This window comes from Chaetodon trifascialis, chromosome 9 (genome assembly GCF_039877785.1).
Source record: "Chaetodon trifascialis isolate fChaTrf1 chromosome 9, fChaTrf1.hap1, whole genome shotgun sequence".
NCBI lineage: Eukaryota > Metazoa > Chordata > Actinopteri > Chaetodontiformes > Chaetodontidae > Chaetodon > Chaetodon trifascialis.
In genome coordinates, this window is record NC_092064.1 from 5,444,409 (window position 1) to 5,468,154 (window position 23,746).

General features: G+C 41.1%; 1 protein-coding gene across 2 annotated transcripts in view; it reads right to left on the reverse strand.

Annotated features, from left to right (window-relative positions):
• The window catches only part of LOC139336677 (ubiquitin-associated and SH3 domain-containing protein B-like), a 43,701-nt gene that overhangs the window by 8,741 nt on the left and 11,214 nt on the right, over window positions 1-23,746 (reverse strand). Inside the window, exons 2-10 of one of the 2 annotated variants that reach the window (XM_070970851.1) lie at window positions 3,890-3,943; window positions 3,391-3,577; window positions 2,361-2,559; window positions 1,713-1,882; window positions 1,374-1,582; window positions 1,131-1,272; window positions 873-999; window positions 656-775; window positions 467-559 (exon numbers count right to left, since the gene is read on the reverse strand). In XM_070970851.1, coding sequence (XP_070826952.1) covers window positions 467-559; window positions 656-775; window positions 873-999; window positions 1,131-1,272; window positions 1,374-1,582; window positions 1,713-1,882; window positions 2,361-2,559; window positions 3,391-3,577; window positions 3,890-3,943 — 1,301 coding nt within the window. The remainder of the gene's footprint in view (window positions 1-466; window positions 560-655; window positions 776-872; window positions 1,000-1,130; window positions 1,273-1,373; window positions 1,583-1,712; window positions 1,883-2,360; window positions 2,560-3,390; window positions 3,578-3,889; window positions 3,944-23,746) is intronic. The other variant, XM_070970852.1, reaches the window with a different exon arrangement.

The window sequence follows — 23,746 nt, forward strand, 5'->3', positions numbered from 1 at the left end:
AGACTATTTTTCCAGAGGAGTCCAGAGGACTGACAGAGAGCTTCATCACATGGTGCAACAACAATCACCCGAAGCTCAATATCAGCAGAACCAATGAGCTTGTGGTGACTACAATGCTTCAAATATGCAAAGAAGCTACAACACACACATCTTCAACCCTGCAGCACAGAAGATCTAAACAATCGGATCTACGTCTGTACATCCCATTCTCCTGAGATACATTCAGGAGAATGGGATGTACAGACGGACAAATGGACAACCCCGACAGAATGCCTCTGGCCACGTCTCTCGCCACGAGGAGCCATAAAGACATGGGTCCTTGTGAAACCTCATTACATGCCAACATACTACAGTAATTTCAGTACAGTTCATTTGCTTAAGTTCGACATGATCACGCTCCTCCTGAGATAAATTTTTGTGATCAATAACTATCCCTGCTCCATGCCATGTTCTAGAGGAGTCTTACCTTTCAGGATGTTCTGTGCAGTCTGAACACATCGCAAGGAGGGAGAGCAGTACACAAAGTCTATCACTGTGTTACTCTCCAACAGGGCCTCACCTGGAAAAGCACATATGTAGCACACAGACATTTCACACACATAACAACAATAACAGCAGGTGTGGCACATCATTTGGATTCATATTGGAGACGCACCCACTAGTCGAGCCTGCGTGGACCCAAACACAGTGATGGGAGCGTCCATGTCATAATCTCTCTTGTCTCCCCACAGCGGCAAACTGGGAGGCATGTTCAGATTGGAACGCACATATCGACCTGCAGAACAGCAAAATGTCAAATGTACAGTGGTTTCTTTAAGGACAGTGAAGTACTCCAACGCTCCAATTTTCTACCTACACCTCTGACTTCTCACCTTTGCTGTCGGAGCAGAGGGAGAGCCAGTGTTTGCCAAACACCACATCCATCCTCTCACCGTGCCGACAGACAAACAGTGTCCGCTTTGGCTGCCGAGAGTGACTGCCACTGATCCGCAGGACCTGCTGGAAGTAAAAGCAGCAGCAAATGACGAGGCTTTGTGAAGGTTCCTATAGGTAATATCATGCATGTCAAGTTTTGAGGATATAGCATTAAATTAATTTTTAAAATAATTATCAGCTATGAACACAACTACCTGCATCGGATGGCAAATGAGACTGAGGGTGGGTGTGTCTCCAGGACTTGTGTTATCAGGGCGTCGGCTGTCCAGCAGTCCATCAAACATCCCTCTCTCCTTGGTCCTATCACTGGGCCCACAGCTGAAGAATGAATGGGATCTATGGTGGGCCAGGAGAACAGACCTCAGTCCAACTTCTGTTCATTGTACATGGAGGTGTGTTCAAATAAGAGTAAAAGAAACAGAGAGCGCTCTGCTCACCCGTGGAAGACCCAGGTGTCGGACTCATCGGCCAAGCTGACGTAGTTCTCAGGCAACAGACCAGACAGCCCAGAGGCCAGCGAGGTCCCGTACACCCAGCCCTCACTGGTGCTACCCTGATCCAATGGAGACATGAAGACAAAATCGCCGGGAACCAGCTCCAGCTCATCCTCGTTCTGAGGCATGTAGGGATACATCACCCGCAGGGTCTGCAGAGACGAGTGCTGGCTGAGTTATTGACATTCAGATCAAATATCATATGTCAAAATGTCTTGATTCTGTACGTTAATAGATATCTGTGACCTCAAAACATGCACAGTCAGCGGGAATATTACCGACCTCATGGTTTGCAAAGCGAATGTCCCGGGAGAACAGGACTGCCAGCCAATCGCAGCCGAGCTTGACTTCAATGCCCTTGGCCAGTTTCTCCAGTGATGGGAGGTGATTGGTGGGGAAGTTGTAAGCCAGAGTTACGTGAAGCTGCTTCTTATGAGGCTCCACATGGACTTCTGGAGTTGAAAGATGACATGTTTTACAAAATACAGTGTGTCACACCAACAGTTCACCACAAGACAGCACAAAATCTGCAACTTCTGTGATCTAAACAACAGAGAAAAAAATCTGATCATGACACTGCAGCAGAATAAAACTGCACAAAGCATCACAGATGAATCCTGACAAGACTCAACATGTCCACATCAGATTCTAATGACACGCTCTAATCCGTCTCTTTACCATGAAACAGAAATATGACAGAGCATAAGCGCTAACGCCACGGCTCTAATCTGATTTGGCACTTAGCTGCCTGAAATACTCTTTGGCAGTCAGTCTCATTTTCGCCTGTGTTTAAGAAGAATTACAGTGACAGATTGAGTGAGTGCTTTAATAACCCAACATGACCGCCATCCTGACCAATCATTCACTGCCACAGCTGGTCACCACACATTACATGGTGAATATGATAAACTCTGAGCTCGTGCTTCCTACCTGCCTTCCTGGCAGCTTCTGTTGCGAAGTCGGCTGCAAACTGCTTGAGGATGTCGGCCACCTGCTCCTCCACGAAAAGGCCGATGAAATTGGAGGATGTGTAAAGCTCTAGAGGAAGCGGGCTGGGAAATCGACCCCGCCACTGCTGGACAGTGGCCAGGAGGGCCTCGCATAGAGCTTCCACTTTGTGGTCTGCACACTGTTTGTAAGGAGGAAGGATGATGGGAATGAACAGTTAAGCCCATGGAAATGACACATGACAGGACCATTATGGACAGATATTTGACATCAGGTGCAGGAAAGGAAGCAGTGGCACTGCAGAGAAAGTTAGGATATGAAGAAAGAAAAGTATTTTCTGTGAAGTATTTCGCTGTTAAAAACTAATAAATGAGCATTGTGAGTGTGAAGAACACTCGCCCACACGTTTAACAATAAATCTTGTACATTTCTTTAGAACTGCCCTCAATAATTATGAGATAGAAAAATGAATTTGCATGATTTTCAAATGTTAGACAGTACACAAGCATAGAATGACAGCATGCTAAAGGTTTTTGACCTGGTTTGTTTGTATAGCGCATGCACACGAGGAGCAATGCATGCATGCAATTAACATTATAGGCATCAGTTTGTGACATTTAGTGGCAGTAGGAGCATAGCAATGCCAACGAAGGCATGAAAGAAGACCCCTAACAAGCAAACATGGAAGTAAACAAAGACGGGTTTAAAATATTTCAAATCTTGACTTTGCAAATACCTTATTTGGAAACGCACTCAACATGCTTATTAAACCTTGAAGATACAGTACACACATGGTGAGTGAGCTCCATGGGGTACCATTATGTTGGCACATCTATTCCTATTTGCTCACATGCTGTATATCAGGCATTTGCCAGATATAAAATCAATCCCTGCACTTCAATAAATAAAAATGTAAAAATACAAGGAAGATATTAGTATTGTGTTAGATAACTGTCAAATTGCTATCACATTTACGTCATGAGGTGCATCTCAGCTGAACTCTCCTACTCACCATGAAGAACTGGCAGAGGGTGATGTGGGGGAAAATGTTGTGGGCTTTGTTTTTGCCACAAGTCACCCGGCTCTGTTGCCAGAAGTGGGAGAGCTGGTTCTGTAGAGGTCCGCTGGGGCGCAGGTAGAGGACAAACTCCCTGGGCAGAGGGTCATCCAGGAAGGGGTCATCCACATGGGAAAACAACCTGGGGGGAGACAGAGATGCACCAAGGAATGAAGAAAAAGTCTTCCGTTTGCACAGTTTTCAAGAATCATAACCTTAAAAAAGACAATGACAGAAGATGAGGAGGCTGCTCTTTAATAATAAATACAACAAACAGATTTGAAAATCATAAATCATCTGCAAAATATAGACCCTACGCAGCGTGTACTGAACACATCCTGACCATAACTCTTGTGACACCTGTCTACAGCAGAGGGCAGTATACTACACATTTTCCACTGACTTGTGACGTGCATACTGAATGCACTGTACACCTATTGTTGTTTTAACTCACCAGTCACATGCTGCTTGCACACTGCGACCTCCTGTTGATACCAGGGCTTTCAGTCTGTAAAAGAGCACAACAGAGAAAGAAAAAAAATTGAATGATGTCCTCCACAACACTGACAATGTTCCCCGCCAACTTACTGATCTACAGTCTGAGGTGTGTGTAGCAGGCAGCAGCAGCATAGGACCGGTAGGTGCAGTGTGACAACGGGGAAGCTGGAGGAGAAAGCTCTGTTGGGTATCTCTGTCTGAATGAGCTGAGCAGCAGAGAAACACATTGATCTTGTTGTCTGTACAATAGTTTGAATCCTCTGGAGTTTTCTGGCAGCCGATGGCAAATAAAAGGAGAGCTGGGCCTTATTGGCTGCTTGTCCTGTCTTAACTGACGATTCAAAGATAGGATTTTTCTTATCTTCCTATTACAGAAGCAACTTCTAAACCCATGGCTGTGTGCTATCTTATCTCAGACCTCTTATCTTATCTTAAGAAATTTTAACTGTAAACTCGACTCTTCAATCGGCACCTGTCATGCCTTTATCTGCGTTTAGAGCATTCACAAGCCTGCCTGTATCCTTGATTAGCACGTCATATCAACAACTCTCGCTTCACTTGTCACAGGCCACAGACAAGGCTGCGACGTTAAAGACAGATCTGCCACCTCAGTCTGGATATCACCCTCAGCAAAAATCTAAGTGCATTTGTGATCAGTACGACCGCTGACAGAGCCCCATCCGTCCTCATAGGCCTCTCTAGAGCCAGACGTAGCTCCGCCATCCCAGTCAGGATGAATTGTCTTTCCAGTCAATGTATACCCATCTACACAAGGTCGGGGAAATTCATAATATTTTGGTGTTGACGTTGTTCCCTATCCTCTTGTCAGTGCCATGCAGACCTAATGACAGAGTAGCTTTTTGAATTAATGACAAGGTTTCCCAGTTAGGTTGGTTTTGTAGCAGCTACATTTTCTTAAATGCAGTTAGGAAACATCATCCTGATAAACAGGATTTCAGACTTAGGAAGTGTCTGTAATGAGGTGCCTGCTCTGCATTAACACCTACATGGAAACTCTTAACTCTGTAAACAGCTGGAGTTGCAAGTGAGGGCTTTAAAGGAAATAACATGGAAAAGTTTTTTAAATGTGTTGACTGAACAGAACTGCCACTGGAGCTGGGTACACACAGTGTCGCTGGAAAAGGAAAACTGGTGAATTATTCAATATTTTCCTGGTATGAGTGGCTGAAGTGAATATCTAAACAGAAATTCAGGAACCGTCAACTCAGACAGAAAAACATTACAATGTCGAATGGAAAAGAGCTGAGAGACGACTGCATGTGGCAGTGAGGGGAGCAACAAACTACATTTTCTGACAACGCTAAAATCACTTTAAATTCATTTAAATGCTTTAGTATGCACCTCTATAAATTTGATGCAGTCAGTAACACTTCCACTTTCTTTAAAATACGAACATTACATCAAGCACAGATCAACAGAGAAATCCATTTGTCTTACATTTGTAAGACTGTGCAAATAAATGTACAGCTATATAAACTGATTTTGAACTTTGGAGGAGCTTGGGAACAGAAAACACACCACTGACATGCTACCAGCTTGTCAAGGTGTTACAGCAAATGGGTTTAGTCCTTTTGTTTTTACTGTTTTATAACCCATAGGAGAAACCTCTCTGCGAGGCAGAGCAGAGCGAAGACGCTGGAGGAGAGGGTGTGTGAGACTACTGAACCAATTACATCTCTGTTCACACAGTATGCCAAAAGACATTGCTCAGAGCTGGCAATCATCATTTGAGTTTCAGCTTCAGGTGGAAGCCGACAAACTGTAGCAGCGAGCAAGTGGACCAATCACAGTTGTAGGTGTGTGCATTGCTGCGGCGTGACATTACTGTTCTAGGGAGGTGCACATAGAAAAAAATCCATTAATCCCCACCAACTCCTTGAGAGGAAGGCTTGACTCTTTTGCTGCTACATGCTCCACTAAGCTCACCAGCTAGCCGCTAACTTGTCCACCTGTTATTTGGTCCTGGGCAGGTAGCATGAAGTGGATTTATCAGAGCTTTTTCTCTCTGAAAACAGCTTCCTGCTGCTGATGCAGCATTACTCTGATACATACATCAGTTGAACAAAAGTCAATTTGTTATCATTAGAGGTGACAGTAGCTCTCTACAAATGGTTTTCATCTGTATCTACAGTACCAACATGTTGAGGTTGTACTGAATAATGCTGCTGAATTCGTGTGACATGAATTTCAGAATTAACGCTCTACCATGGCTGTGGTCATGTTATACTTTTGCATTTTATTTCTAACCATGCACAAATGTGCCTTGGCTTTAGGCATGATGATGTCATTCTGTTGGTGCATCTACTGCACTGACAAACATGCAATACGTGTGTGGTAGCTCGAGCAGATAAATCTTTGATTTATGCAACAACTACAGCCTTTCCCATGGCCAAACTGAAGTCATGCAGTTTAGAACACATGAAACACTTTCATTTAAGCAGGATATTTTTAGCATTCTTTCCACTCCCACCTTTTGATACAAAAGGTCAGAGGACATTGTAAATTTATGTCATAACCAGGAACTGAGAAAGACAAAATGTGAGTAGAGCGCAGGCTATATAACAATATGGATCACAAGTCAGAGGAAGCGTCAGTTCCTTGTAAGCTCCCTCAGAACAGCGTGGAAGATGATACATAGCATGTGTAGGAAGACATTAACATAGATTCCCTTCATGAGGAGGAATCGATGTTAATGACTCCTCTTAACCGTGATGAAGGTCTCTGTTACTTGTGAAGGAGTTTTTCATTCATTTGAAGTGTGTTATTACGTCAGCGAGGAAGCTCACAGTGCATATTAACATTTTCTGCTGTTAGCTATGTGTGCTCTCTGCTTTCTCTGCTTGAATAACTGAAAAGATGAATCAGTCAAGAAGTCACAGAAAACATAATACAGTATTTTTCACAATGCCTAAAGAGGTGTGAATTATGAACTAACTGGCCTCTAACAGCTTTCTGATTTGAATAAAGGTATTTAAGTCCTGATTACACAAAACAAACAAGGTTGATGCTGATTCATTGTTACACAAAGTTCCATTTACTGGGTTGTGTAATGCAGTTACAGAGACTAAAGACCGGTTTAAAAGAAAGAAGCTAAGAGAATAGTGATTTATCCATTCAGTGCCTCCATCCTTACCCCAGCAGCACCTGGAGGCTCAGCTGATAAGCAGGAGAAGGAACAGCAGATCAGATTATTCATATTAGAGCCAAAGAATCTAATTAGCTGCCACTCAGAAGATAAGCGCTTGTAACATGCTAATGTGGTTTTCATCTCTGGGGAGCAAGTAGCTTCCTCAGCACTACATGAGCTGTTCCTCTGGGATGGGATGGGCGGAGGTGCTACAGAGAGGCGTGTGTTTGTGTGTTGGCACACATACAGTTTATGTGTGCATAAATGACTGCATGCTGACATTGTATTGGGATTTGATTATTACAGGACTTCAAAGGTGGATGCTAATATTCATGGACTGAAAGACAATGATTTGCTTACAATGATAATAATCTGTATTATAATCTTGACAATGGATGATTTTAAACAAAACTGCAGGGGAAAAAGTATTCTGTTAGAGTGTTACTATTTAATACTTGTCACATGCATTTTTCCTTATCTGGATAACATGTCTGGATACAGATCACATGTTAATACCAGGCATAAATGGGGTTCAATCGTCGTATTAGAGTATCTGTTAAAATATGAGTCACTGAACCTGGGACAGACATATAGCTCGTTTCAGTCCCGTCTACATGTGTTTTGAATTTTAGTACTAGTTTTGATATTTTTGGATTTAAGTTAATTGTGGCAATCTCAAGTGGATTCAGCATTTGGCCTCAAGCTTAGGTTGGAACAGCCTTTAAAACACAATTAAGACCTTCATGAGACACTAAAACCCTTTCAGAGTGAGTCACCTTGCAGGCAGGACAAGGTGGTGTTTTATAGATGTGACACTGATCCAATACAATCATGTTGTATCACATCAGCAGAACACAACCCTGATTTTTTGACGCTATACTTGTACTGGAAGGTCAAGGCAAAACCGGTCTGTATACACAAGACACAACCACCACATTTTCTATGCAACTTCACCACAGTCAGCTCAGTGAGCAGCAGTTGTGACCATAGCAAAGACTGTCAGAGACATCAGAGCCAGCTTACTGGTGTGCTGGCGACTGCTTGTGTTTTATGACGCTGCTGTGTCCCACAGGTGTAGACCTACATACCATTACATATGTGTGTGAGAGAATCAGAAAGAAGGAAGAGAGCGTGAGAGGCAGCGGCTGAAGGAAGCTGCTTAAGGAAGGGACTTAAACCACTTCAACGCACACCCACACAGCAGCAAACAGTAAATTAAGCCAGAGACTAAGTAGGGCTTTGCTGCACACTAACACCTGGTTAAAATTTAGCGTTACTGAGGATCCAATGTCTGACCGAAATACAACAGGCTTTTACAACATGAGAAAGAACTGAAAGAGAGAAGTGGGTCCTGTGATACACAGACATTCAGTTTGTCACCATGTTAGTCAGTGTGCAAGTCACTGACTGTAAATAGTCACTCAAATGTATTTTTACTTTGTGTCTATAAGTAAATATCACGGTTAAAAATACAGGAAATTTACAGGAACATATGTACATGGAAGAACAGCCGGAGACGGGTAAAATTCCAGAGAATCCCAGGAAAAACAGGAGCGCTGACAGGTCTGTTCATATAGTCCACACTGCTTAAAGGTGGCAGTGTGCGTATAATTCCTAAACTAGGCCACAGCAACATATCATTCCATTATGTAAATGTGGTCTATCACCAGAAACGCATCAATGAATTTGTCCTCTGAAATATGACCACAGCACAGTGGTTATTTGTCAGTTATTGGAAGCAGAGGAGATTATTTTCCCTGGATTCAACTGCTGTTGCTAATGTTAGCATGTCTAGCTAACTATCTTACTAGCCATGGTAGTTACCTAACCAAGCATTACTTCCAAGACCAAGGAGCATTTTACCCTAAATTATATGTGAGGTTATGTGTGTAAAAAAAAAACAAAAAACAAAAACTTGTTTTCTAACACCTGTGGGAATGACAGTTTGATCTTACATTTTTCCTTATTATAATTACATTAGTAATACAAAAACAATACAGCAGTTACCTTTAGCTTCACTCTTAGCATGATATCAGTATGTAGGCATTTAAGCACACATTTAAAACAGTTTCACAGGGTTCTCATTCAAAACAAGTTGGCTGGAAAGATTAAAAAATGTAACTCAACCAACTCAAGTAGCTAATGTTAGCTTAATTAGCCAGTTACATAGCTGTATTTAAAAGGTTACACTTGAAATTAAACACTTATAAATCCTGTTCATTTTGAAGTTGCTTGTGCACGATTAACAATTCAGTAAATTTAGAATTATGTATTCACTTGTTACATTTTGTTTTACAAGGTTAGGAGAGCAATGTTTAAGTCAAACATGATGTTGCCTTACACCTAAAAGTGCAGCATGCAGCTTTTTCCACTAAGCACCGGTATTGGGTGAGGACTGCTACTCAGAGTCAACAGACTGCCAAATACAGATTTTGGAATTCGATGGGGAAAAAAGTGGACTGGTGCATCCCTAATCAATACCTCACCACCCACATCCAGGAGTCAGCAATGTGGAGGTTGTTAGCATACAGGCCGCAGAGTAAAACCATACCACTCATGAAGCTATCCACTAAATTTCCAAATATCCACTACGGCATCTATCTTTGCACAACAGGCTGTACTTAGAACATGTGTTCAAGAAAAATGTACAATCACCCAGGAAGTCACAGAAACACCTACATCAACAAGACTTTGCTGTTGACTTCTCCAGCCTCAGTTAATGACACTACATTCAGAAAGACAAGAACGATAACAAGGCAGAAAGCATTGCTTGGCAAGACAAATATATGAATGTAAAATGTGTGAAAACACTTGAACAATTCTCAGGATTTCTGGGACGAAGTGAACAGATGAGTTACAACTGGATATTTGTGGCTGGCACAGAGTCTGTTATGTCTAGTGAAAAGCAAACACTACATTCCACGGTAAGACCCTAACATGTGGTGGCAGCGGCGTCTCAGTTCGCAGATGCTTCGCTGCATCAAGACCTGTATTACTTTCAATCACCTCGCGATTCTGCTTTGCATGAGAGAATCCCGCAGAATCACATCAGGCACTGAGTTCAGAGGCTAAAGCTGAAGCAACACAGGGTCATACTGCACGGCATTAATCCAAAACATCACAAATTCCATATCGGAATGGTTGAAAACTACAGTTTTAGAACAGTGAAGTCCAAAATCCAGAGCTTGTACAGGCAAGTCCTGCTTGGGAGCAAACAAACGTCAGTGAGCTGAAGTGGATTTATATCAAGGACAGGGCTAAAATTCCTCCACAACACTGTGTGAGAAAGTACTACAACACTTATTGCTGCTAAATGTGGCGTAACCAGTTTACTGAATCTAAATGAGACATTACTTTATCGCACAGGGACGTGTGATACTGCACAACTTGCCTCAGTAAATAAATCATCTCAGGATCCATGCTGCCATGCATACTGTATACCACATTTTGTGGTTCTTCACTCCTCTTTGTGGGTGTCTTTTTGCTACTGATGTTTTCAGTAAGCTTTCAGGCTTTGATAAAACTCAATGCAAAAATGGGGTCAAAATACATACAATCACAAGGGTGAGCAACTGTTAGCAACTATGGATGATAAGAAGTAAGTATTATTGAGTGAACTGCCATTCATGATTTTCTGTGGTTCTTTATAACTGAATGACCCTTGCTCCACGTGTTTTACATGGTTACCTCTGGTTCCTCGTGGAATAATTTCAGTTCCTACCTGCAGTACGGTAGAAGTAATTCTTTATACAAGACAACTGTAACTGCAGGAAAATTCATGTAGTTGGTACCTAAATTTAAATTGACTTTTTTCTTTCTGTACCTGTTCCTGAATCATGACTTAAAAATAACCACAGCAGAAAAAAACTCACAAAACATATCTATTTGGATTCCCCATGACAACCCACATTTCCTTTTTCTGCTGTTCCCTCTCAGGGTTTCCATAGCGGTGGTTTGTTGTTTCATAAGGCGAGTCCTAAGATGAGTCAAACGTTTCGATTAGAGGCTAGTGGGGACACAAAGAGGTTCCCTTGTAAACACAGCAACTTCAGCAAGGAGCCCTTTTAGAAGGAAACTAGTTTCAGTTTGAATCATGAAAGAAATCACACCTAGTGTGTTCAGAGGGCTGGTGGTAGAGCAGGCGGGCCTCAGGTCTGCTGATTAAGGCAGGGAGAGATCAGTCAGGTCTGACGGTAACAGGGCTGCCTCGCCAAAGCCTCAAAGGCCAGCAACTCACCACTCCCTCAGTCTTTATAATGACAGTGCAACTTTGGACACGCTTTCAACGCTTGACACTCGGCTCGGTTTAATGCTGTGAGCAGACGGCAGTGGCTTCAAGCAGTTGCAGTCACAGCATACAATCAAGCTGTCAACGGAAATATCCTCAGAATCACTATTTCTTTATCCGATGGACCCCAGTCTGTACAAAAACTGGGTATTGGAAAAGCACTGGAGGGACACTTAAAGTGTCGACATATTTAAACAATATGATTTAGAAAAGCCACCAGTTCGGTTAAACAGTGACTGTCTTCTCCCGCTAGTTTTAGTCCTACATTTTTAGTGCGTTAGAAAGACTGGTGGTCAGATCCTGATTCCCAAAGATAACTCTACTTTTACTATATAGCTACAAATTATGGACCAGAAAATGACAGACCAACTGCAACGACAAGCATACATGAGGCATCGAAGCAAAGTTAACCTTTCAGCTTCATGGCAATAGGAAAATATCAGGTTTCAACAATGTGGGCTAATACTGATACTGGAGCTCTTGCTAGCCAATAATTTGATGCATACGTACGTACAAAATACTTGTGTATCAACAGAAGTTGCAGTTTTGCCATTTTCGGCTTCATTTCCAATACTCTAGTGGATCTGTATTCTATCTTAGCCCGACAAAGTGTCTTGAAGACCATTTAAAGCCTGACAGGGGTTTATGCTGATTTGCCATCAGACCCACAGTTAGATGAGAATATTAATAACATATATTTTATCTGTGCGTGTTCAGTGCTGTCATGATGATCTTAACCTCAGCTCAGGGAATGAAAACAGGGAGGCTAGCCTCCAACTCTTCAAAAACTTGCTGCTTGCATGTAGTCAGCTGGCGAGCTACAGTAATCAAACTGCATCTCATCCATTACCAGAGAGGTGGATGACACTGACTGGCCAATGTCAATCGAGCTGTATCAGCCAATCAATTTCTTAATTAGTAATTTAACAGAAAAAGAATTATCAATAAATCATTTAATACATTTTTTAAGCAAAAACTTGAAAAAAATTAACTGGTTTGAGCTCCAATTTTCTGGTTTCCTTTTTCTTCTATGGTAGCAAACTGAGTATCTTTGGGTTTTGTACTGTTATTCTGACTAAACATGACACCTCTATATGTAACCACGTAAACTGTGATGGGCATTTTTCACAATTAGCTGAAGTTTTGTAGACCTAATGATTAACAAACAAGCAAAATAATTGCTAGATTCCATAATGAAGATAACCCCCAGTATCAGCCTTGAATATCAGAAATGTATTAGAAGTCCAGTATCCGCCTCGTGTGTTTGTCATTTTCTGCTGGTTACCACTCCCTGTGTCCCCATGATAAAACGACTGCTCCACAGCTGTTTCACTGCCTGACAGGCCCAACAAAGACTCTTAGAGGCTCTCCACCTGTGAGCAGACAGAACAGTGTGGGCTGACTGAATAAAAAGTCTTTGTCGAAAAAAGTCCCTTGATGATAATTTTTTCTCATCAGTAATGAAAATAGAGAAAGAAAACGCTAAATACAGCCTGTTGAGGTCTGCACTGTTTCTTTTCTCAACCTCGCAATGATGTTGTTTCCCCTCAAGCTGATTCTATCTCTCAACAAGTCAAACTCAGTTTCTGAAACATTACATGCATTTCTGGATGAAAAAATATTGCTGCTTCATCTTAAGCACAAATTTGTTCAGATGCATACTGACATGCCACTACTCTAAACAATTTTGTCACCTAACACATATAGAGTCAATCTGTCATCATAAAGGCATTTATTGTGAGAAAACCACTTGCTTGCTCTCGCCCACAGAGATGTGAAAGCAAGTTTTCCAACTGTAGAGAGTCTTCTGTTAACTGCTTGACTCACAGAGACAGGAAGAGAAACAGACAAGGCAGTGAGCTACACACCCACGCAACACAACACTGCTCAGACCTATACATCATGCATGATGTTTAACTTTCAAACTAATTACATTACAGCACGGCCTGGAATACAATAGGTAATCATAATAAACAAAATGTATAGAGAGAGGCGAGACGCCTTCATCTGAACAATGGCAAAAGCTTTACACCAAAAGATAAAGGAAGTGGGGACAGAGGTGAGACAGTGTATGGGCTTACGGAAAAAAAGACCCTTCTCTAAATATTATCAGTATAAAATCTACATGTGATCAACAAAAGTTTCCAGTTGTTTTCAAACATACATGATTATACATAATGCACGTTTGGTATGTAGGATTACTGTACTTACGTAGGAGGTGAGCGCCAATACTGTATATGAGTCTGTATATGAAGTATACAGATGTACTGTATATGAGTCCTACTGATTTATTCCCTATATATGACCTACATTGTAGAAGAAAACACTATGTTGTACAGTTAGCTGCCCTCTGTGTTTAGTTATTCAGTGAATTACATGCAAAATGCCAAAATTCATGGATGGTTAGACAAATGATTTTTTATGGGCTATAGTCTGAAAGGTGGAAATATAACATCCTGCTTTACAATCGTCCAGCTAAAACACTTCTGTGTGCTATTTCAGATAAAATGAAACTTCTGGAGATAATAAAACAGGTTAGTCGTAAAATACTTGCAGAACACAACGAAAGTGTCAACCCAGGCCAAGTCCGAAATCACTTCCTGTTTACTACAGAGAACACTACATTTACTTTCCACCATTTTATGAGTCTGAGCATGTAAATGTATACATGATATAATGTCCAAGAAGATTCAGTCAATTGAACAAAACGTAGTAACCACAGCTTGCACGCTACTTTCTGCTACCAATCCCACAATGCAAGGTGTCACATTTTATATATACGAAGGTTACCACTGTGATAATGTTGGAGTCCGTACTTGTCATTCAAAAAAATACTTTTCAGACTGGATTTGAAAGTATCAACAGACCTCACCGCTTGAAGGTGCAACGGTAGAATATCAAGAGATAAAGTGGCGCTTGGTGGGCAAAGGCTCGACCACCAGACGAGTTCTCATAGTTCTTATTAAACTGAGGAATAGTTAAGAAACTGGCATCAAGGGAACATAAGCGATGTGATGAAGAAGATGGAAAACTAAAGCTGAGGTATATAAGGGAGCCAGCCTAAAGCCTTACAGGTAAGAAGGAGGATTTTGAAATCAACTCTTGCATGACCCGACAGCCAAGGCAGTGACATCAGTACCAATATTACATTATCCAACTTCTTACATCTTGCACAGACTCTGGCAGCTGCATTTTGGACCTTTTGGAGAAATTTGAGACCTTTTGTTGCTGTCTTAGTTAGACCAGAGAAAAGTGCATTACAGTAGTCTATTCTCAGTGTTATGAAGGCATGTACTAGGATTTCAATCTCTGATTTTGAACAAAATGAGCATATTTGGGCGTATTTTATGAAGGTGGAAGAAAGTTCATGTCATATACTTGATGTGTGGCTCAAATGTAAGACAGGGATCAGATACTATTCCAGGATTCTTCACTGTGTGGGTTGGAGAAACTGTGCGGCCATCAAGATTCATGCAGAACTTTGTAAAAAGCTATGTCAATGTAGCTGTACCAACTATCAACATCAACATCAATGCTGTGTGCATTCAAATGCAGATTTTTTTTACTTGTGACAAGCACGTCTCTCATTTAACCAGCTGGAGGAATCACTGGCCGAATGATTGACTGTTGGAGGAAGAAAGATGTGTGTGTCCTTTGCATATCAGTGATGGTTGTGTTGTGTTTTTTGAAGATGTGACCCAGGGGCAGCAAGTAAAACAAAATAAGAGAGGCCCGAGTACTGATCCCTGTGGAAGGAACACTGTATTTAATCTTGGAACAGGAAGACAGTCATTCTGTATGTAAGGAGTTGTGTTCTATTACTCAAATATGAACAAAACCAAAAAAAGTGCAAGCTCCTTGAGACCAGGATGGTTCTCAAGATGATGCAGGACAGCATCATCGTCCACAGTGTCAAAAGCAACACGTAAATCTAGTAAGACAGCAAGACAGATTGCAATCAATAGGTCATTAGTTACCTTAGTGAGTATAGTTTCAGTCTATGGATGGTTATAACTGGATAGATGGGCAGTGAGTCGGCTAGCAGCCACCTTTTCTAACAGTTTAGATATTAAGGGAAGCTTTAAGATCATTCTATAATTGTTAAGAGGTTGTGGATCCAGGATGGGTCTTGTAAATAAAAGCACTGGGAAAGACACCTGAACAGATTTATTGATGATGTCAGGAAGAAGGTTTCCTATGGTTTCCTAACTCTGAAATTTCATCCAGGGATTTTGAGTGGGCCATAGAAGGATGACACAGAACAGCAATGTAGAAACGAGGGACGTTTATGTTGGGCGAGGGCGGGGAGACAGACATTCAGCATGTGGTCATTCATACTGAAGTCAGGAATGAAATGAAAGCAGCCAAGGGAAATGGCCAAAGGTTGGTTGTGGGGCTGATGGTGGGTCTGAGAGAACAATCTGTTCCCCAGAGGTTAACAGAGCATTTATCAGAAGTCTGTTTTCAGGGTCGCTGACTGTTGGCCGATTGTGCCATTAGACCCTGCATGTACTAGTGCTGCAGAGGTGCCATTTAAAATGTAATATCAGTGATTCAAGTTGAGTGGGCGCATTTTTGACAAAACCGTTTGTGTCGTCCAAATAAACATACTGCTAATGAATGAGCCACTAACTCACAACGGATAACTGCAGCATGACATTTACTCTTGACCTTGAGGATAGGAGTTTGACAATAAGCCATAATCAGGAGCTGACAGTAATCAACATCAAATAATTGAAAAGCTAATGAATGACTAATCTAAATCATGTGACGTTAGCTGGTATGTGCTGCAGCTACAAAGCTTTTCACATTCAACAAATAACTGTTTCTTCTAAAAATAAAAGCGTTGAAGACACTACTACTGATTGACATTTGTTTGATATTTCCGTATCTTACAGTAAATGATTAATCCAGAGCTGTATAAAATATTATTTCCTTTGATTATTCAATCAGATGTCTTACATCTACTATGTAGTGGGGCTTTGTTGTCATCATGGAATACACTGACTCACTGTTTAGAAAAGAAATCCCCTCCAACACAAGAAAACCTGGGGTTGCCTTTTCTTACATTCTGTACTCACATCTTTAGTCATGCATTTTCCCACACAGTTGTAACCCCCCAGAATGTTCCAAATTGACCTTAAGAAATATTTTGTGACTGACATTTATATGCCCTTCTATGAATCAGAGATGAGTCATAAGGTCCTAAAAATTAAAATCAGCATTGTGCACATAGCTGTACTACAGTGTACAGCAAAAATGTCAGGCTGCTGTGTGCACCATACAAAGCAGCTGCTGGATAGGGTGAGATTAAACTCTGCTTAGGGCCCCAGTAAGGCTCGAGGCAGCAACACTCGTGTGTCTTCTGCTTCATATAGCGGCTGTGAGTACAGAACACTTGCAAAAACATGTTTAAGTTTAAATGAAACTGAAAAAGCATTGTGGCATAATTCTGCTGAGATGTACAAATACTGCAACATTATTTTCTCTTGGAATAGTTTGACTGGTGTGTTCAATAATTAAAAAAAAAAAAAAAATCAAAAGTAAACAGTTGCCAGGGCCAGGTGTCGTGACAGTGGGGATGGCAGCTAATTTGGGTTGCTCTGAGCTCGTCCCTGCACTGTCTGACAACTGCTGAACATGAATCTGTTTCGCCTGCTCTCACACAGTAATGCAGCACATGTGGAACAGGCCCTGACGCCACCAACTGCACAGAGACATGTCTCACACACTCCAGCTGATTCACTGGGCTGATAATGGCTTTTTGTTAAATATGAGAGCCAGTCAGTTTGGTTTACTTTGATGAATATGACACGTTGATTCTATTCTTACTGCAAAATGTATCATATTACACCATCTTTCACCTCAACTCTGCATATGATCAGATTAAGCACACACACATGCATCTATTTCACCGTAATAATTAAACTCTCTGTTGGTCTCATGCTGTTTATCAGCTGTCCAGAGTACCCAGACCACAAACGGGCCCACCCATGGAAAAGGAAACACACACACACACACACACACACACACACACACACACACACACACCACCCACTCGCGGGAAGCCTCATTCGGCTGAGCAGTTCTGTCACTGTGGGAAATCCCATGGCTCTATGTCCTCTGACTGCACGCATCCTCATACTTCCTGTTTACACACACACACACACACACACACACACACACACACACACACACACACACACACACACACACACACACACACACACACACACACACACACACACACACACACAAGAGGCAACCACACTCAGGAGTGCATGTGTGCAGGAGCTGTAAGCAGTTCCATCAAAGAAAGATTACCCTCTCAGATTATTTCCTTTAATTCATTTCAAAGGCTTGAAAATATATAACTGTACAGTATTTCATGAGAAAAAAAAAAACTGACTAAGATTAGGGGAAAGTTAAAAAAAATAATGATGATAATTATTTAATAATTTTGTGCAGCACAGTTTAGGTCTTTCTTGTCTCCTACCACTGATCTTATATATAATAAAACTAGTCTCAATTCAAATTTAAATTGGGTGTCTATGAATAATTTAAGTTACCACTTTCTAGTAATCCATTCTAAAGGCTTTTTACATTCTAAGTATTTATTTCATTAATGGTTCATAATTCATTTACGACATCTTTATGAATCAGATAAAGCCAAGAGCCTCTGACCACTTAAGGGGCCAGTACACTCCATTAGAACGGCTTGTTGGATGGCCAAATTTCTTTCCCAAGCTCTCTTTTTACAACTTTACGTAACCATTTTGGCCTGTTTCCTTTGAGCATGGCTGCTCTGAACACATTTCTGACTTCTGACACGGTGGGACAACACGTCAGACAGGCCAGTTCATCCTGTGTTGCAGACCATCTGGACCAAATACTTTAAATAACATCTTACTCTTTACAGCTGCAAACTTGAGGAATTATTCTAAAAACCCTGTATTAATATTTTCTTAACATTTACAATCCCAGATCACTTACTAGCATTTGCTGTTATCTTATAAGAACGTGAGAAACCCCTAACCTGTAAATAACATATTTCTTACTACATTTTATCAGTGACTTACCTTACAAACCCCTTCATGAAGGACGCTTCAGTAGAAAATCTTTCAATGAGCTTGTTGTTTAGCCTCATTACAACAGAAAAGAATCCCATCCCTGTCAGCTGTTCCTTGTTTAATATTGCCAAAATGAATTTCTAGTGTCATTATGGTCACTGGCAGCAGCAGGAAAGTGCTCCATCCAACAAATACTGGGTGCACTGATATAAGCTATTTCTCCTCGCTTTGCTTTGAGTCCCTGTGGACTGCAGCCACTGTTCAGCCTGATCTCACAGGGAATTTATACTTTTAAGAGCTCACTGCTGTAAAAATGTGCACGGGTTTCAAAACAATGAGCCTCGTGTGCATTCACAAACTTATGAAGTACTACTTTCACCAAAATAACTTATTGTGACCTAAATCTACTGATATAACTGAACCTAACCTGAAGCCAAAAACTGAGCTAAAATTAAAAAGAAATAGGTCTGGTGGCAATTTTGTGCTAATTATATGAAAACACAAATTGGTAATAATGTTCTGAAAAACTGGGCCAGCACTGTCTGAACTGTGTAATGTGACATATGATACAACATACATATTTTTTTTGATTATTATGAATTCCGACGAAATAGCACAGGTCAGGCAAAAAGGTTAACTAGGTTAAACTCTGAAGAATTGACATACATGTACCGCTGACCACACTGCACGCTGCTTCCAGCCCAACGCGCTGCTGAAGAAAGCAGCAGAGCAGAGATGTCTGTGCAGTCTGCTCGACAGTGTGGTGAATGGGTGGTTTTTCAAGGTTGCTACTAAGCTGCTTTAGTAACTCTGGTTGTATTGGCAGAAGTGTGTGTTTGTTCTCAGAGACTTTGTTCCTATACTGAGCCAGCATTGTGATGTGTGGCGGATGGGGATACAAACTTCCGTCCTCACAATAATAGAACTGATAATCTTTTTCCTGTGTTACTGTACATTGTTCCAGGGAGTCTCCAGCCAGGCAAACGCACACACATGCACGCTGCTTTCTGAAGATCAGGCCCATGCAGTTATTTTTGGATTTAAGCTGCTGTTGGCATAAATGTTGGGCCAACTTTACATATACAGGGTTTTCTCCAGAATTTTCTTCTTTGCCTCCTTGATAACATTTATTGGCTGAGATGTGAGCAGTCACACTGACGCCACCATAAAATGCTATGAACAAACTAAATCATGGATGCATTCAAATTACTCTGCTGCCTGAATGATTGACGTTAACATGCAGGGATGCAAATGTTTCACACTGATGATGAGAAGATGGGACATTTGCTTAGAAATATATAAAAACACACACACACACACACACACACACACACACACACACACACACACACACACACACACACACACACACTAAAGACTCACAGTTTTAACTTTGTCATAAAAAGTGTACAACATTAAATAAATGAAAGACATAATGAAATAATCGTATCAATAAATGAGCTAATAGATTTTAACAGAACGCTAAAACCAACCTCATGATCATGAAACATTTCATCATTCTTAAGTTCATATCTACAGTGTTCTTGGAGCTCATTTTTATTTCACGATAGAACGTTTCATAATAATTCATAATGTTCATTTTCGTATCACTTTACATGACAATTGTTACTCATTTCCGGTGAAATATTTATCATCTAAATTTGACACTGAATTTACCCTGTGAAGAAAAGACAGGCTAAATATAGACTGCACTTAAGATTTTCCTAATTTAGGTATTTAAATAATATGTGTGTCAGTCATCAATCGGAAAATTGGTTCTAATATCCACACTGAGGTATCTGATGTAATCTCGTAATGTATCTTGTAGTCGGCGGGGTGGAAATAAATATTCTGTACAGAATTCAGCTGCTGATCAGTCTTGGTAAATTTGCAAATCTGCAATCTGCAAATCTAAAAAGATTGTTGTTTTACCGTTCATCTTAAACACTGCAGCACCATAACTGAAGAGTGACGAAGAGAAAAGCTTTCAGGATTTCAGGTGAGTTTAATGGAATTTAACATGACGTTAACATGAACTTGATTTAATATCATTCAGTGGAGTTAATGAACTCCCATGCTTTGTCCAAATTTCATACAGGGCTCTCTATTATATTGTTTGTATGACTATCATCATATACATCTTTGCTGTAATAACAATAATCTCTCCTTTCATTTATCTTAACATGCTACTCTATATTCATTTGATGATTTATTTCAGAATAGTGTATTTATTTAGCTATCTTTTTTACTATTCACCACTTTCAGGGTGCAAACAATATTGGCAGCAAGACCTTGACCTTGAGCTGAAACCTGCCACATTCTTCACAGAGACAGGCAGTGTTTATTCCAGGGCCCTCGTATGGTAAGACATGTTAGTGTGCGAGTGTTTTAACCACAGATTTCTGAACAGGGTTCAGCTTTGGCTCTGCCGTGCACTGACTTGTGCTTCTGGCTCTGCTCTGCCTCCAGCAAATATTAGTGGAGCTAAAAGTCTAATCTGCCCGGTAATAAGATAGATTCAGCCCGCTTGTTATTCACGGTCCAAATTCACTCTGGGTTTCGAGCCTTTGGCTGAGGTCTTCTGGGAAACAATAAACATCTTTTCTCGACTCGTTTCTGTGTTGTTTGTCCTCCCAACTCGTTAATCCTAATTGGTCATTACTGGAAAAAGACTACCGCTCAAACCCACTGAGAGTGTTCAGTGTTCAGACAACTTATTCACTCACTGAGTCCAATTATGTACACATATTCAGACACAAACTAGTTCAAAGACCCACCGCAAAGCAGAAACTCTCCCCCCTCATATTTCACCGTTACAAGCCTGGCATTGACCTACCAACCACTTTTCTCTCTGGCCAAGAACATTCACAGTTCTGTCATGACTGTGACAAACTGAGTGATGCCGTTTACAGTTCTATGAATCTACCATCACATCTAATCCACTCGTGTGACTGTAGGTGAAGAGATTCAGTGGTTCACACTTTGAACAGGTTGTGGTTGTATAACACCATCGAGCTTTAAAAACTCTGTTCAAGCACTCAAGAGATCACAAACAGCACCTGAAAGAAAATGGAGAAAAACAAGAGTGCAAATTCACCACATGATCAAGAAGAGCCCTTCACTGTTTGTGACGAGGCTGCACACACGGCAACACAAGCGCACGCTTCCAAGATAATCACAGAGGACAGTGGAGGCAAAAGAGTATTGTTCTCACCAATTCATCCATTAATCACACCAGAACATAACATGTTATTAAAGTGGCAGAGCATAAACTCCAAATGAAGTGCAGTGGCTCTGTGTAGGGTAGACCAGGGCACAACAAACAAATAAAAAATGAACATGACAGTTATCTGTCAGACTACATTTTCCCCCCGTTCAGTCATTTACATGCCACAGTCTCACTGTTCAAGAGGAGACCTGTGCTAAACACAACTGTTCTCATCCCACGCAACATACGGGAGCATGTGTGCCAACTGCAACACGCGTACTGTGCTTACTGACAGACATTAAAGGGTATCTGCAGTATTTTTAAATCTGGGCCCTATTTTTACACATTTGGAGTCAAAATAACTAATAACTACTAACAAAAAGTGTTGAAACTGGTCCTTTACATTGCCTCAGACTCAAATCAGACTGCTAAAGCTGCAACATAATCCTTGGAGACAAATGTCCACTTCAAGTGTTTGTTTGTGCCACTGACAGGCTCAGATTGTCATTCTAAGTGTCTGACATCATTATGGACAGGATCCCCACAGAAACAGACTTTTTTTTTCACAAGAAAGATCCTTTTTGTTTAACCAGAAGCAGCTGCCATTTGCTCTGTTCAAAGCCACCAGACCCCAGTGACAAAACCTGAAGTTTTACCTCACAGAACACGGGACGTGCTGGTTTTCCGCTGCCTCGACTGGTTCGTTACTTTCTGTTACTCAGTGAGTTTGATGTTTTAACATGTTTGTTCACACTCAAATGAAATCTTTAAAACACAAAGTCAAGTGTTCAGAAACTAAAGATGCAGTTGAAGGGATCCGATCTGTTAAATAAATGGCTTCTAAAACAAAATAAATGGCTTAAATAAATGCAAATCAGAAAAATCTCTGAAGCTATTCGCAGGCCGTCTCATCTTCCTCCACCTCCTCACATCATCTGGATTTAAGAGGTAGTGGAAATATACCACATGTTATCGGTGCACAGTGATCGATAACTTGCAGAAAAATTAGAATAAATACATTTATCACATTCATTCTGGCTTTTTCCAGTTTACTGCAGTTGATTTGTAGTTTTTTGTCAATTCTGAATCTGATAATGAAATAAAATGCTTTTCCAAGCCCAGTGGAAAAAAAAATCATCCTGTACTAACATTAAAAAAGGCTTCACATTCAATTTTTTTTTTGTCATTATGAAGACCAACAGCAAATGAGCAACATGATGCTCTGTAACCTTATATGTAAACACCCATTCATTTTATTTCAGTGCTTCCGTGCAGCCGAGAAGGGAACTTAGCTGAGGTGGAGTCAGTTCTATTTTTGAAGTGTCTTTCTCTTCAGCTCAAAGTATTGATTCCTGAAAGACATTTGTAGAATTTAAAGATATCGACATGTGCAGTGCATTACTGGCTAACTAATGGGGAAGGATCCCTCACAATGACGCACGTCTCTGTATTACTGCGATGTCTAAGGGTCTGACTGTCTGCATATAAAAGCCTTTGGCCTGATGCTGAGTGCACGAAGCTCTCCACGAAACACTGAGCTGCCTTTCCCGTCACAGCACCACGCCTCACATGTAGCTATAGAGGAGATGTCATGTAACATTAGAATTTCTTGTTTTTCACACTCTGATGCTCTGCTGCACTAAGATTCACAAAGATGTGGAAATTCATCGCAGTGGTCTGAAATTCACAAATACTGAGGAGTACACATCAACACCAGCAATATCCACATCCATTAAGGCCTGTAATTAAATGTCTCATCAAATCTATTTTCCTCCCCAATCATTTCAATCCAGTCATCCAGCAGGATTAGCGGAGCGCAGTGGGAGGGAGAATGCAGCAGGAAGCCGGTCCAAGATGGAGGAGCTTCCTGTGGTGTCTCAGTGAAGTGCATGTGAGACGGCAGGAGCTGGAGGACGCTGGCTGCTGGAGCCAATCCAGTCGCTGTATTGGCAAAGGTACTACAGGCACAGATGGCTCAGTCATCACTGAACACACACACACACACACACACACACACACACACACACACACACACACACACACACACACATAAAAGCTGAAGAAGATGACACATGAACACACGGACATGCAAACAGCAG